Source organism: Ursus americanus, chromosome 3, assembly GCF_024610735.1.
Source record: "Ursus americanus isolate L20-20 chromosome 3, mUrsAme1.1.p, whole genome shotgun sequence".
NCBI classification, from domain to species: Eukaryota; Metazoa; Chordata; class Mammalia; order Carnivora; family Ursidae; genus Ursus; species Ursus americanus.
Window position 1 is genome coordinate 35714198 of NC_142129.1, and position 16856 is coordinate 35731053.

The 16856-nt window shown below is 33.5% G+C and overlaps 1 protein-coding gene across 1 annotated transcript in view; it reads left to right on the top strand.

Annotated features, from left to right (window-relative positions):
- The window catches only part of SAMTOR (S-adenosylmethionine sensor upstream of mTORC1), a 92914-nt gene that overhangs the window by 1871 nt on the left and 74187 nt on the right, over nt 1–16856 (top strand). Inside the window, exon 2 of the mRNA XM_045792813.2 lies at nt 13010–13151. Within this exon, the coding sequence (XP_045648769.1) occupies nt 13010–13151 (142 nt within the window). The remainder of the gene's footprint in view (nt 1–13009; nt 13152–16856) is intronic.

Consider the following 16856-nt stretch of genomic DNA (forward strand, 5'->3'; position numbering starts at 1 on the left):
TAGTTCACACATGTTGAAACATGTCTTTAAACTTGAATATTAACCAAGGGAACTTTTGTTTATAATGAGACTTGGTAGTTGGAAGTTACCAGAGCTAGAATAGATACATGTGGTTCATAAATGAATGATCTAGTGTGCTTCTGGGCAGGTAAAGTCCTGGCAGTCTGTAGACATTTAAGTGAGACTGTTCTTTAGGCATTTTAATGCCCCGAATTCTGTCAATGATCTGGATTTCTGTAGGCGTTATTCCAGTGATACACAAAGTCCTATCAGTAAATTAGCAAAGTAAGAGATCCTAATGAGCATGCCCTTCCTACATTTATTTCTGACATGTAGGTCAAATCTTAGTTGTGATTGGACAGAAATCTGTGAAAAGGTGAAAAGGCCATCTGTGAAAAAGTCAAATTGTGTACATAATCCCAAGGAGATAATTTTTAGTGTTTTTCTTTGAGGTTTTAGTATTGTTATGATACTGGTGGCCCACAGTCTGCAAACATGTAAGTTCATTTGCAAGTCACCCGTGGTCATAAAATAATGATGTAAATGGAGCTTAGGTGCTAGGTCAGGTTATACAGGTCTATTTAAACAGTAACTGTAAGACCATCAATGATAAAACTACACACCTTTTATAACAATATTCTTATCAGAAAATGCAGTGAAAATCCCAGCTTAGAATCTTGGAATGTTAGACTAGAAGGAGCTTTAGCATTTGTCATTGATCAGTAGACTGATCAGTAGACTCATCTGGGTGCCATTTGGAAAATTCCTGTCTTCTACTTGAGTATATAGTTTCAGAATCCTTCTCACTGGGGCCTGGAAATTTGTTTTTGGAATGGGGATTTAAACTAGTTTGTTCCTTTTAAACGTGAGTGTGCCAAATCCCAAAAATATTGAAACAAACTTCCTTGAAGTTTGGATAGTTCATCATTAGCACTGTACATATTTTATGGGAATAATAGTTTTTTCTTCCCAATTGCACACCTGATGGTGACTCCGCATGTTGGTGGAATGGAGGGAAAATGGGAAGCAGGAATTTGTGTTAGGTAAAAAGATGCAAATTGATGACAATGGCGTAATCCATGGGATAGGTATGATTAGCTGAGTTGGGACTATATGAGGTATGGGTTTTTGGGTGAGAAATGGCAGGAAAGGAAATAAATTAGGGTAGAATGAAGAAGGAGGCAAAATGTTCACTGGATACTAAGGACAGGAGTGAGCACTGGATAACGAGTATAGGGTTAGATAATGTGGTTTTCCCTTCCCTTATATCTGGTACTGAAATTGAAAATGAAGCAGGAATAACAATGAAAATAAGACTTTCCTGCTGTGGTAGAAAAAGATTTCTCTCCATCCTTTCCAATCCATTTGTCCAACTAATGCTTGTTGATGGGGATGAGCAGGCTTGGGGTTGGGGGGGGTAGTGGATAGAATGGTAAAGACTAGCTGATGGATTTAGTGCACTCTTTCTTTTACCACTTTTCCCCCTCTCCATTTACTGCCTGTTCTCTGTCACCACTTAGAGATCCTTTACCACTTTATCCTTTGTATAAAGTGAGAATCGGAGATAATGGTCAGCGTTATAGGCAGTGCTGATATCTTAAGTAGTTACCAATAGGAAATGGTAGGGAAATGTCTAGCAGTGGTGAGAAGAGGTGTTTGTAGTGTCAGCCATTTATAGCTAAGGGACAGTCTTTTAGATTTGAGTTTATATAAATGGCAACATGCTTGCAGATATAGGTGTTTTCTGCCTTTGCTATACAGAACTTTAAAAGTAACACCACCGTGTAAGCCAGAAATATTTTAAATGTATCGTAAGAGTTACAGACAGCTTTTTAATGGTAGTTTTGCTTTCCAAACAGGGACTTCATTGTTTAATCCAATGTGCCTGATGAGTACATATCTAGTTGAGAACTGAAGTAGAGCCTAGTGTATTTTCAGTTGTCTTTGTTTTTTTTTTTTTTTTCCGTAATCCTAGTCACATAATCCTGTTCTTAAAATGATTATTATGCTTGGCATCTATTTTTCCAAATTTAAAGTATTCATGTAAAAATTCTGAGAAAATATAAAGGCTGCAGTTGTTAGAAATAAAAGTTTGATTTGCATTCCATTTAGTTTTGATTTTTTAACCCATCTGTGAATGTCTTTAGTAAATTTCATCAGTTTATTCACTCTGAATTTACTTATTCTGAGTGCCAGAACAAGTTAAACCAGTTCATCACACAAACCCATGCAGCTTATAAGTTAAAATAAAAATGCATAATAACCTGTTAACAGTGATAGTCTCAAGGTCATGGGATTATGGGTGATCTTTATTGTAGTTTCTTCTATTAAAATCAATGTTAGTAATAGCAATGATGGTATTATAAAAGCAGTTAAAACAGATTACTGATACTGAAGCACAAAAGGAGAACACAGGATATGTTGGTTCTGTAGACTAAGTCCAGAAAAAAATATGTTTCAGAGATAAACAGTTGTGAGCAGTATATTAAGAGGCAACTACTAAATAGTCTAGTTGAGATGTTTAATTCTTATTGATTACTCAAATTATTCATAGTTTGAGACAAAGGGTGAGCAAGAATAGCAGTTTAGGATAGGCTGAAAAATACGTTTGTGACTGTTACTCTTTAGCAAACACCTCAAACAAAAGAATCGGCAGGGAGGGAAAAAACTGTTGAATTAGAAATAATTTTAAACTAATACCAAAAGGTCTAAAAATGAAAGAATTAATGTAATGTTAGTGTTTTTCCTGAAATAAAGTTTTGAAATTGTTTTTAAAACTAGGATAACAAACTTTTTAATTGAAATTTCCTAATTTTTTTTCCTTATGGCCTTCAACACTACTTCAAAATATTAACCAACTCCATGACCCCAGGAAACTTAAAACAGGTTTTCTTTTTTTTTTAGTTTTTTTAAAGTGAGGTTTTACTCTGTTTTCTTTACATTTTTTTTGAAGTCACGCTCATTCTGATATAGAATCGGATATAGAAAGGGCTGCTTTGTGATGGATTCTGTATTTATTCAGCAAAGTAAGTAAGGTGAAGGCTATCCACAGAAGGGCTTTGTTAACTGCATAAGGAGAGTTGGAACTGCCATTCTAGCAGGGAGAAAAAATGAAGGGTTTAATAATGAGTAACACTAAAAGAGAACATTGACTAATAAACAGTCATCTCAGTGAGAGGCACATAGTGTATTAGCTATTTGATTTTGTTATTTTTAGTCATCTTTGTAGTAAGGTGTTTTTTTAGGTTTTGTTTTTTTAACATTTCAAAAGGTATAGTAAAAATTAAGTAGATCCTCTTGATTGGTGTAGATCCTTTTGACTGTTTTGTGGGGGAACAACAATAACAAATGTAGTGGATCTTGGTTCCACATCATTATCATCTGTGGAACTTTGTGGAACATAGGCATATGTATTTAAAAGGTCCACAGGTTATATAAGGGACAGAGGACTTAAGGAACACTGAGCTGAAGTACTAGAGATTAGAGTAAGAAGGAACCTGGAAGAAAGGAGATCACTTGGGAGACCTTAACACTAATCTGATTTAGAGTTAATGATAGTATCAATAACAACAGTGATCATGAAAATAGAGAAAGATACACCAAAGACTTTTTGAAGGTCAGGGTGAGTAGATTCAGTGAAAGTAAGGGGGAAGAGTCAGGGATGATGTCAAGGTTTGTTGTCTGGGAATATATAAGTACCCATTTTCGTCCATTTTGGAAACGTGTGTGTTGGGATGGGAGCAGGGAGAACAGAGTAAACAGACAGGTTGGTTTGTCATAGGGATAGTGTAATTGTTTAGTTTGGAATATATCTTTTGGAAGTGTAGGATTGGAAGCCGTGTCTGTGGAAGTTGAAGTTTGAGGCCAAATGAACTGCCCTGTATTGTGATGATAATGTATAATTGAGTACAGCTTCTTGGAAAACACCCGTAGTGTCCAGTTTTACATTAGTGCCCCTCTTTCTGTCTTATGCTCCCATACCGCAATTGTGCTTGCCTTTATCATATTTATCACTTACCAGTTCATTTACCTGTCTTTCCCCCTAAATTTAGTTTCTTGAGTAGGACTCTGCCTTTTGTTTTTATATCCCTAGTATATAGCATCACACCTTATAAATTTAAGACACACAAAAAAAGAAAGAAGCTAATACAAATATTTCCAGATAGTTGAGGTTAATCTTTTTATATTCATTCGTATTTTTAAATTATACATTTTGGGTACAGTTTTTCTGTAAAGAATTTATGGTCATGGCTTCTTATATTGAATAGTTAGATTAATTTTAGTCTTAAAAATGGTTGAAATTATCAATATAAACATCATACTGTTTTTCTATAAATAAAACAGTAAATAGTGGAGAATGTAGATATTGCAAAGTGCCTTGTCCTTAACATTTGGTACATGTTTGTTGAATCATCTTGCCTTATTTTACTGTATAGTATGAATTTCTTTTCTTTCTTATCTGTACTCCTCTTTCTCTACCCATTGGTTCCTACATACCAGTGTTAGCCAAAGATTTAAAAAAAAAAAAAAAAGTTTTGTGCACAGAAAAATGAGAACTAATAAGGATATTGAATTGTGTGTCTTTGTGTGTTAGTATTAGAAGATGGTAATAATTTTGTGTAGGAGTGTATATTTACCTATATTTATATACTGTAATTTCAGATATGAAAATTTTACAGCCCCAATATCAATCTCCTAAATTTTGGGAGTGAAATTTGTACTAGTTGCAAAATGCAAACGTCTGAGAACCACTGATATAAACTGTACTAATTTACTGTGCTCTAGGTGTAGGTATATTGATGCCCATTGCAAGGGTTATTTTAGAATAGATGGCTATCACCATGCCTTTAGTGGGGCATCTGAATATCCCCTTCTCTCATTTATAAAGAAATTTCTCTACGTAATCAATAGAAATTCTTAGTCCCATTTATACAGAAATTAATTCTCAGAAGATTGTTCATAAGTCCTTTGTTTACACTAAGCAAGTGATCTCTGTGGTTGTAAACGTATCAGTAAAGTTGTTTCATAAGGGAATAACAGATGTTGGTGCCATTGATTCTGACTTTTCTTAATTCTTTCCATCTCATGTATAGGATATATTCAGAGTTTTACATTTTGAATTTACTATTTTTATCATAAACATGTTTATAAAAAGAGAATGCTCCAAACACAAGATAGGCTAAAGATAGGCTAAGTTGTGTTTGTAGATACTGAATTTCATCCATGCAGTATTTTGTTTTTTAATTAAATTGGACTCTTCAGGATGCCTCAAGCCTCACTGATCTGTATATTATTTCAAGAGACATTTGAGTTTACAATCTTACCATAGACCTGTGGTTTTGAGCCATCACTGCACAGTGGCTTCATCTGGGGGGCATTAAAATAAATAACCAGTTCCCACTCCTGATCAATTAAATGAAACTTCTGGGTGATTCCAGTGTGCAGCCAAAGTTGAAACCATTGCCAGAAATCTAACAATTAATGCAGTTGCAGAGACTAAATAACTGCATTTGACTGACAAAAGACCATTTGTTTGTGGCAAGTAGAGTCAGTGTACTTTGTTCTGGTGCACAGCTTTGTTTCTATCTGTGAATGTTCATAAATTAAAAGCTTGTAAAGAGAAGCAAGGTGGTATGGTGGTTAGAAGCATGGACTTTGGCAGTTGACTGCTAAATTTGATGTGTACCCTTGAGAAGTTTACTTAATCTCTCTGTGCTTCACTTTCCTTATCTGTAAAGTAAAATATCTGCCTCAGTGGGTTGGTATTAGAATTAAATGAGTTCATATTTGTGAAGTACTTAAAACAGTATTTGCAACATAGGAAGCATTAAATTTGTTAAATACGTGGTTTAAGAAATAATAGAGGTATATCATTAGCTATACTGCCTGGTTGCATTTAAGGCTTATAACATTGAAGATTGGCTGCTTCCTGGAATTTCTCCCGAGACTGCTCTGTAGTCTCTGTCTTCTTCAGTATTAGAATGGCTGTAACAGTTTTTTTTTTGCCCCCACCCCACCCCCGGCCTTTGCTTCTTATATGTCTGTTTTTATAAGAAAGGTCTGACCTTCATAGTACATTGCAATATTGGGTTTTTTCCCTCTTGAGAGAAATGACTAGTCACGGCATGTTAAGTATAAGATGCAGGTTTTCAGGTGTTCCTGTGTTTGAATCAGGAGCTGCTTGTACACCACACACCTTGGATGTTTTGTTTCCCTTTAGGTGTGTCACTGTATCAGGTACACAGGGATGCTGAGAAGCCTGGTTTAACTGTATTTGTGAGATGGTCTGGTCCTGAACACTTTGTTTTAATGCCATAGAATGGCTGGTGAACTTGTTTCCACTTGGTCATGAGTTTATCTGCTTACCTCATATTAGAGGAAATGATCTTTAAAGGTTCTTGAAATGTGAATTTGATAATGTGGTCATCTATAGGTAATGTATCTTACTGCCCATATTTGATAATATACCTAAGTAAAAATTAAGTAAATTTTTAGTTATGAATTTCTACAAGTTCAAGATTTGTGATACTCAAAGTAAATCAGTTTTCGTTTTTTTTAGAGAAGTTGATGACCCTCAAATTTAATGAAATACAATTTTTTTTATTTTGTAACTTTTACTGTGCTCATGGCACATAATTTTTTTAAATAAAATTTATGGAGGTATAATTTATGTACAATAAACTGAACCCATTTAAAGTATATAATTCAATGGGTTTTGACAGCTGTATACACATGTGAAGCATTACTACATTCAAGATACAGAACATTTCTATTATTTCCCAGATTTCCTCATGCTCCTTTGTGGTCACTCTTCTCTCACTCTGTCCACTGATCCTTTCTCACTATAAATTTGTCCTCTTTTTTTTAGTGTTTTGTGAATATGGAATCATGTGATTTTTTTTGTATTGTATACCATGTAAGAACCACAGTAGTGCAGTGTTGATCTTTGGTATCATGACTCACAAGGGTAAATAACTAAGAATAATGACATGCTATTCTTATCTAAAATTGGCCTCAGATTTACACTTAACAAAATTTCTTATCTTCTGTGCTTTATCTTTTTAAAGTGAGAACTATGAGTTATTGAGAAAATAATATTATTTCTAACATACTTATAAACATCAGATGGTCCTGGCGTGTAAAAATGCATGCACTTTAGCACTATCATTTTTTTTTCACATAAAAACAGCTCATCTATTTAAATAGTGTTGTTACCAATAATTTCTCCTTAAGCATATAGCTTTTCCTAAAAGATATACGTACTGCTGGTTTTTTTTTTCTCTTTCAGTAGAAAATGCCATTTGAATTTTGTTTTTTCAGATTTTTATTTAGATATATGTGTTGTTATCAACAAACTTAATGGATACGACTGCACTTCCAGGTGCAGGTTTTTCTTTTGACAGTAACATAAAGTAAAAAACATATATATCAAAATAAAATAGTGGAGCTTCCAGAAAATTGACTTTGAATCATTGTTTTTCTAAGCCTCTTGTAACTCTTATTTTGAGAACACTATTTTGAAGTATTCAAATTTTACTTCTTTTTCATCACTATTATCCATTGACAGTTGTCAACTGTAGTTTGAATTTTACTCTAGCACCAAATTTAATTTATAATTTTGGTGTTTGTGTATTTTTTGAGCATAGCAAAAATGTAAAACATTTCTTACGCCATTAATGGGGCACTGTGACTGACTCCTATAGCTTATATAAGTTATGAATCAAAGTAGTCTTTGCCTTTCAATTTGTACTTTCTAATGGGAAAATTACCATTTTATGGTTTTAATAGACAATATACAGGAACAAGTGACAAAGTACTATATGGATTGCAGATACATATAGGTAGGAATTGTAAGATGATCAAGTAAGAAGCAGATAAACCCTTTTGAATATGTGAATCAATTATGGTTTGAAGGAAAGAAATTTGCTTATAACAGATGGCAGGAGAGAGGTTAATTCAAAAAGGAAGAATAGTATCAACTTCAATAGGGGATTCCATTGGTTCACTTGTGTTTGGACCTGTTCTTGAGGTTATTTAGAAGAGCAAAGATGAATAACTCCTTAACTCCATTATACTTGGTTCTTAAGAGACAGTTGCACTCAAAGTAATAATATCTTAAACTAATCACAAAATTATTAAAAATGGAACTTTCTTTTTTTCCTTACATCTTGATGACTTACTTATTTTATAACTGGCGTTTTGTATCTTTTGACCCCTTTCACCCATTTCTCCCACACCCCACCCCACACTCCTAGCGACCACCAGTCTGCTCTCTATATCTATGAGCTTGTTTTTTGTTTTTGTTTTAGATTCCATGGAACTCTGTCTTTTGAATTAATGAATTAATGTGCTGGTAATTTTTTCCTACTTAGTTGTTACTGTCTTTTCGTAGGAAGTAGTAGCTCATATTTTTCTCTTTTAGTTGTCACATAAAATGTTTGTAGAGGTGAATTTAGTCAATAATTATGATATTGTCTATATATTAGGACCAGTCTTCAAAATAACTTGGTTCATTGATTTCTGTTATTGAACTTAGTTTGACAACTTAATTGGCATCAGTTCTGTTTTAAATTATTAATTAGTTTTTTTTAATTACTGTTTTAAAAATTTAAATATAAGAATATAATAAATAGGGGCGCCTGGGTGGCTCAGTCGTTGAGCGTCTGCCTTCGGCTCAGGGCGTGACCCCGGGGTCCTGGGATCAAGCCCCACATCAGGCTCCTCCGCTGGGAGCCTACTTCTTCCTCTCCCACTCCCCCTGCTTGTGTTCCTTCTCTCACTGGCTGTCTCTCTCTCTGTCAAATAAGTAAATAAAATCTTTAAAAAAATATATATATATATATATAATAAATAGAAGTCATGTTAACTTAGTTCTAGAATCTTACTACGCAAATTGATGACTTTATCTTTTAGACTAAGCAGAGCTTTAACTTGATCTTTAAAACTATGTATTTGAACAAATGATTACTGATTTCTTCTCTGTATTTATTATTTTAGTTTGACTATAAAATGTTCACTATTAATTTCAAGTTAGGCTGGAGGGCATATATTTTTTATTGTGCTTTCTAAAAATAATTTTTGAATTCTCTGTATTTGGGCAAAATGAAATGTATGTATTGGAGATTTACCTCCCCCCCTTCCTCTTCTTTCTTTCTCTTTCTCTCTTTTTTTAAAAGATACATTCAGACTTTTAGAGGATGTGTATAAGAAGTGGGCAAGAAAATAGATATTGATTACAATGATTTTGAGTCATCACATGCCAATATCATTGTAAAATCATTATCTGACTAATTACTAAATACTTAAGCATTTCTGGTTCTGTTGACTAGATCTTTGATGCAGGTCTCAGGAAGTTCTTAGTTCCTGATTTGCTCTTTGGTAATGAAAAAGTATTAAGTAAGACAATTTTTTAAATGTTGGTTGACGTAATTACTAAATGATAACTAAAAATTCTTAGAATCAAGTTTTAACATATTTTTTGTGAATGCATTTTGACCAAGTTAGCAGAAGGATTTTGATTATGTATACTGGGCACTGTTCAACCTTAACTGGTTTTGGCTTTTAGAACCCAAATCATAAATTATTTTGAAAATACTTTGCTTAAAGGATAAATACCACTACTTTGAATACTGTAAAAACAGAGAATGGGAAAAAAAACCTGAATTTGCCCATTCTATTTTTGTTTATTAACTTTATTTAAAAAATAATAAGCTTTCCAAGGGTATTCTAGAAAGTGGAATTTTTTCATAACTGGAGGCTGTGTTTTTGGTTCACCTTTGTAATCACCATTTAACATAGTGTATTCTTAGCAGGCAGGGTTTGATACATTCTTGTTGTATATAATTTAAAAATTCAGAGTCCAGGTTGCCTTACATAGGACATAGGAAACAGAGGTTCATATCTTACAGCATCCACCACATTTTATGACATATCTTCTTCCCTTTCTTTGATGTCAGTGAGAGTTCATTAACTTTGTTATTCTAGGTAGCGTTTGACATAGAGTATTTTTTTTTCCAGCAAATCCACTGAAAGAATGAAAAATACAATTGCATTGTTTAGGCTCGATTATATATAAGTGTACTACACTTTACTAATCACACATTGGTTTCAGTATCAGCATACTTGGAGAGAATTTGGAGACTTAAATGTTAGCAAAGACATTAAGTTGGAAGTTTTCTGCAAACAGTTTGAATTAAATAGGCTTTACAGACAAAATTTGGATCCTTTTCTCAAAACTTCAGTGGAGCAGATAGTAAGCTTTAAAACTCTACAAGAAATTGATAGTATGTACACAGACTTTGTTGAATGTGAAAAACCGTAGGTCTTAAAAGCTGAAGGGCAGTAGGTTTCTGTATATACAGTTGTCTTTGTATAATTACAGTTGCCTTTGCAACTCCAGTTAATTCAAGAGTAAATTGAATTTCACAGTATACAGTGATATAGAGTTTTAGTAGATGTGTTTGGTGCCCCCACATAACTTACCCTTGGTCTTCAGCTGTGGTGGACAAACACTGTGAGCTCAGAGGCACCCAGGCCTAACAAAGTCACACTTTAAATGAGTGCTGCTTTCTTTTCTGCTTTCCACTATTCTTCAACACTGCTGGAGCCCACTAAGGATGTTCCCTTATTCAATGTCTAAGTGCAAACTAGAAGTACAGGTTCTCAACAACTCTCAGTTAATTGGGGGTTGTAGCTGATACATAAAATGTCCCAGCCTCCTGTCTTTTAGGTGCTCAATTCCAGAGGCATTTGTATGCTTCTCTTGCCCACAGCAGCAAACTCAATAGTGCACCTTTGTATTAGCATTTTTTCCTGCCTTGGCTTATTCTCCCCACTCCTTCACTCCTATTTCCTAGGATTCTGTCCTAAATAAACTACTTATACCCAATTATTTGTCTTAGTTGTATCTTCTGTAGAATCTAAGCTAAAAAGTCTTACGGAAAGGAAATCTGTTTAATTTTGTTAAACATAGCTTTTCCCAAATATATTTGGCCATACAGCTTTTGTTTGAATGATTCTTATTACCAACAAATGTAGTAATTTTACGTTTTTATTTTACATATTATATAGGACAGTGAAACTTAGAAGTTCAAACAAAAGGCCTTTTAGAATTGAAGACATCCATCTTAATAAAAGATAAAGCACCTTTAAAATGGTACTATACCTTAATGAACCATTTGATATCAAGTCTGATGAATAGTCAGGAAGAGTGTTAGGAACCGTCATAGGTTTATTAATGTATCATTAATCAAAATATTTTTTTCAAAGACTTTACTTCCTGTAGTTCTATTTAGAGAGTTGGTAAATAACTACATCTGAAAGATGTTGCTAAAACTGAGGAGTTTTTCTTTGAGAATTTAGGAAATATGTTTGCCTGCTTGTTTTAGTGGACGGTTATTGCAGTCCACTATATAACAAATTGAGAGCTTTGTCATGACACAGATATTACTGGTTAATGAAAATATTGTTGTGTAAATACATAACCCCCCAAAAGAGAACCCTTCATCCGTTTTGGGTTTACAGTCGGTATTCAGGCCAAGATTGAGACTGTGATATATACTCATTTTAACACTGTGTGAGGTCATGTATGTACCTTTATTGCTCTTTCTTAATTTTTATTTATTTATTTATTTATTTATTTATTTATTTATTTGACAGAGATAGAGACAGCCAGCGAGAGAGGGAACACAAGCAGGGGGAGTGGGAGAGGAAGAAGCAGGCCCATAGCGGAGGAGCCTGATGTGGGGCTCCATCCCACAACGCTGGGATCACGCCCTGAGCCGAAGGCAGGCGCTTAACCGCTGTGCCACCCAGGCGCCCCTGCTCTTTCTTAATTTAGTCAGACTAAAGGGCTAGTATTTTTCAGCTCAGTCTTTATTGGACTCTGTGCTTACAATAATAAGGTTTTTCAAATTTTGAATAAGTAGGTCTTGATACATTTGAACTGTTGGAATTCTTTTTCTATGTTTAAAAAAAAAAAAAACACACCTCTTAAATGCTAGAATCTAATAGTCTCACCTGGGGAGAGAATTTGAGTATAATTGTTTATCATCTTCAAATTTGACTGTCTTATGTTTTTAAGTTTATTCTGTCACCAGACAGTTGCCTACATTTGAACATAAGGCAAGAAAACCAATTTTATGACTAAGGACGTTGAGTGAAGCTACCATGATAATTTTTGTTTACCCTTTTTTCAATTCTTTTACCCTTACAATTCTGTTAATGTCATTTATTTGGCCATAGCATTCTCATTCCATTCTTTATTAGAACGCACATTGCTCTTTCAGATTTCATAGTAAAAGTGGTGACTGATTCAGTGTTTTTATAAAGGTGATGGCCAGATAATATAGTTCTCTTATAATTTTTATTCAGAACATTTTATAAAGACTTAAAACTTTGGAGAGGCTTCCAGGGTAATTTCTCTAGCAACGTTTTTGCCCTTGGATTATAATTTTTTGAAGTACAGTATGCTGAGACCACATCCAAGTGAGTTAATAAAAATATTTAGCTTGCTTGCTAATTTATGTTGCCATCTCACCTATCAGCCCCTTTTTAATATAGGAAACTGTCTGTAGAGGTCCAAGAAAATAACAGGCAAGAAGCAGGCTTCAGTAACTTCACTCTGTGCGCAAGGTCATATTGCCCAAGGGTAGCAGGATAATTAATGCTTGAATGCCCAGCCATAATTGTTCCCTACCTGTGTGTTTTTGGTTTATAAACTGATAACTCATACTTATGTCTACTTATGTTTATTAGTTTCATTCAGCTTCACAAATCCATCTGTTTAAAATGGTGAAATTTATTTGATTATCAAATTGTCATAGTTAAAATGCATCATTTATATAAAGGAGCTTTTAAAATTAAAAAGCTTAAGCTTCATGAAATTTGATTTCATGATTTTGCTTTTCTCATTTTTAAGTAATTTTAGGTTATGCAGAAATAAACTTTTAAAAGCCTGAGACATTTTTAAGTGAAGTTAACATAATTCATTTTTTTCCCTTGTTTTTAGTGGGAGATTTTGATAAGATCTGGCGAGAACATTGTGAGGATGAGGAAACACTTTGTGAATATGCTGTTGCAATGAAAAATTTGGCAGATAACCATTGGGCAAAAACTTGTGAGGGCGAAGGTCGTATTGAATGGTGTTGTAGGTGAGTGTTTTTATGAACTAACATTTTTGGTTTCTAATGTATTGTTTAAACTCTTAAATCCAAGTAATGCTTTGTGTAATTCACTGTACCAAAATAGGACTGTTTTAAAACAGATTATGTCTTTTAAATAACTTCTCCCCCTTGCCTCACTTTCCCTAGGTTTATATCATTCATCTCTTATTAATCAAAATGTTTTTCTTGGACATAACTTTAAATTTTGTTTCAGCTTTATAAAAGTATAACTTTAAAAATAAATAAAAGTATAGCTTTTAATGCATTTAATATACTTAAATACCAATACATTTAAAATATGAGTTTTAACACTTAACTCTTCATTAATAAATTATAGTATAGAAATTTCTTTTCGTAATTATCCTTATTTGGATTTCAAGTAAAAGTGAATATGTTTCTATAATTTAAAATTTGAAAACATCTCAAAAGTGTTAAAATCCTGAATTTTGGATGTTTAACTGAGATTATTGCAGAATTTAAATTTATTTTGGATAATGTTTATATTATAGTATAAATTCATAGTATAAATTCTAATATTTAAAATATCAGAAAATGACATACTGCTGGTCAATTCTTTCAAGGTGTAAAATGAGAAGAATGAATATGTATATTGATTGAATTTAAAAATGAATTCTCGGGGGTATCTGGGTGGCTCAGTCCCTTAAGCAACTGACTTTTGTATGGCTTAGGCGGTGACCTCGTGGTTGTGAGATAGAGCCCAGGGCATGGAGTCGGCTTAGGATTCTCTCTCTCCTTCTCCCTCTGCCCCTCCTCTCTCTCTCATTCTCTCTTCCTCTAAAAAAAAAAGGTAAATAAAAAATTAATAAAAATGAATTTCCAGAGAACAAAGTATTATCTTTCTGTGTGGACAATAAATTTATGATAACTTCTGGTTTATATTTCATTGTAGTTATTTTATCTAAAATTTCTGTTTTAATATCATTCAAAAGTTATGTAATGCATATTTTACTCATTCAACAAATAATCCAGAGGTTATTTAGTTATTTTATTCATTTAATAAATAATTTTTAATGATTGTCTACTGTGTACTAGTCAAATCATAGGCGCTGGGAGTACAGTAATCAACCAAACAAAATCCTTGCTATCTTGGAGCTTACATGCTAGTGGGGGTAGAAGCAAGAAACAATATAAAAGTTAAATATATGCTAGGTCAGATATAGAAAGTGCCCTGAGAAAAATGAAGCAAGGAAAAATAAAACAATTTTAAGTAGGGTAGATGGGGTAGGCCTCACTGAATTGATATGTGTAAAAAAACAGGAGAGAAGTGAGAGAAGAAGCCTAAGAAGTCCAAAGGCCTTGAGGTACAGACTATGCTGGGATATTTCTGAAACAGTAAGGAAACCAGTGTGGCTACAGCAAAATGTGAGGGAAAGAAGAGTGATAGAGAATAAGATAATGAACAGCTAGATTTTGTAGGGTCTTGGAAACCATTGTAAAGACATTGGCTTTTATTCTGTGTGAATGAGTCATTGGATGTTTTAAGAAGAAGATTAACAGGATTTTATTAACCTTTTATAATGTGTCAAGAATTCTTAAGAATTAATTGCTGTGTTAAGATAGACTATAGGAAGGGGAGGTTGTAAGTAAGGAAACCAGTTAGGAAGCTAATGTAATAATGAGGTATAAAGTTACAGGGAAACAATTTTTTTGGAGATTGAGAAAGTGAATGGACAGAATATTAGTATAATAAGATTAATGCTCAAATGAGTGTAATGACTGGAGAGGGGAAGGGAAATGATGGTATGTATATTGTGATTATAATGATATGTAAATATGAGTTAGATGAGAGGGAGTGAAAAGGTGGTATCACCCACCAAAGAATTGTGGACCCCAAGAATTGTGGAGTTGGAGAACTAAAGAAAGGAGCCAGAATAGTAGGAAATAGGATGCTTGGAATTAAAATGTTTGGTGTTTTTTGTTTGGTTCTAGAGAGAAAATGGTATAAATCTGACTTACACAAGATATACATTTTCTCCTTCAAGCTAGGAAACGCAAAATGAGATATACTACTGAACCGAATATTTCTCTTAAAACACAGAGTAATAATGTAATCCAGTCAGGAAATCAGCACATCACTATTTAAGACCACCATTCTTGGCTTTTACTAACACTGCTTTAAAATCAGTATTCACATACACCAGGCAAGCTCTCAGACTTTATTTCTTAAATAGACTTTGATAGGTGGCATTCTCCTAGGAGCATTTGCTTGTATCTTCCTTGAATAATGACTCTGCATCACACTTCACTCTTTTTTCCTTAGATTTGTGGTTTTTATCAATAGTTATTGCATCTACATGTGTCCTGAAAGAGGTCGTTTTTAGGTCAAACTGCTGAAAAGGAACATTCATAAGAATTTAGGTCAAACTGCTGAAAAAGAGCAGTAGCAAAATATTGTAAACTAATCTTACTATGGGAAGTAATCCACGAGGAGTTTTATAATGTCTTAAAACTAGCTTGAGGGAAAAGGCTTCAAAACAATATTGAATTTTGAAATTTGATTTATATATAATTTTAACTTGTGTTATATATAATTCCTTTCTCTGTTGATAATTCTAAGAAAGCAGTGGTAATTTAAAAGCTAAAGTGGGCTTTAAAAAGGGTTTGACAGAACTTCTTTCCAGTTAATTATACTTAAAACTTTATAGAAATTTGGTTTTTGAGATAAGGCTTACTGACATTACCCTTCTAAGATTTTATTGGCTGTTTAGCTTGAAGAATTCTACATATGATTTCCTTCAAAAAATAATAAAATTTGATTTATAGTATGAAATACTAAAAACTAGAAACAAAACACAACACAAAGGTATAGTCGTATGTTTAATAAAAGAATTTGCTTTTTCTAAGTCTTTGTACATACAGAGAAACACATTGTTTCCTGAACCATTTGCAAGTAAATTGCAGATAGCATCACATTTCATCCCCACACATCTCCTAAGAATAAGGACATTCTTGTGCATAACCACAGTACCATCATCATGTTAAGATAATTAACAGTAATTTCCTCATTTCCTAAAATTTTTTTTCAAAAATTCAGGTTTTTTTTTATTGTCCCCAAAGTGTCCTTATAATTTCTTTTTCTAAATCCAGTCAGGGCTCATGAATGGCATTTGGTGGTTACATTTCTTTAGGTTCTTTTTTTTTTTTTTTTTTAAGATTTTATTTATTTATTTGACAGAGACAGAGACAGCCAGCGTGAGAGGGAACACAGGCAGGGGGAGTGGGAGAGGAAGAAGCAGGCTCATAGCAGAGGAGCCTGATGTGGGGCTCGATCCCTTAACGCCGGGATCACGCCCTGAGCCGAAGGCAGATGCTCAACCGCTGTGCCACCCAGGCGCCCCACATTTCTTTAGGTTCTTGTTTTTGTTTTCCATAACATTGAGTTTTTAGAGCAATGTCAGTTTATTTGTAAAATATCCCACATTCTCTGTTTTGTGGTTCTTGATTTCAAGATGGTTGATAGTCCTGTTCAAAATATCTGTATATCCTTCCTGATTTTTTTTTTTTTTGTCTTCTTGTTCCATCAGTTACCAAGAGAGATATTTTCAAGATACCATTTTTTCTCAATTTTTATATAAATTTTTAGCTTATCTTTCAGAGATTTAAATTTTCTTTTGAAGTTCTATTCAGTTAACCTTTTCCTGAATTAAAAAGAATTACAATAATTATTTTAAA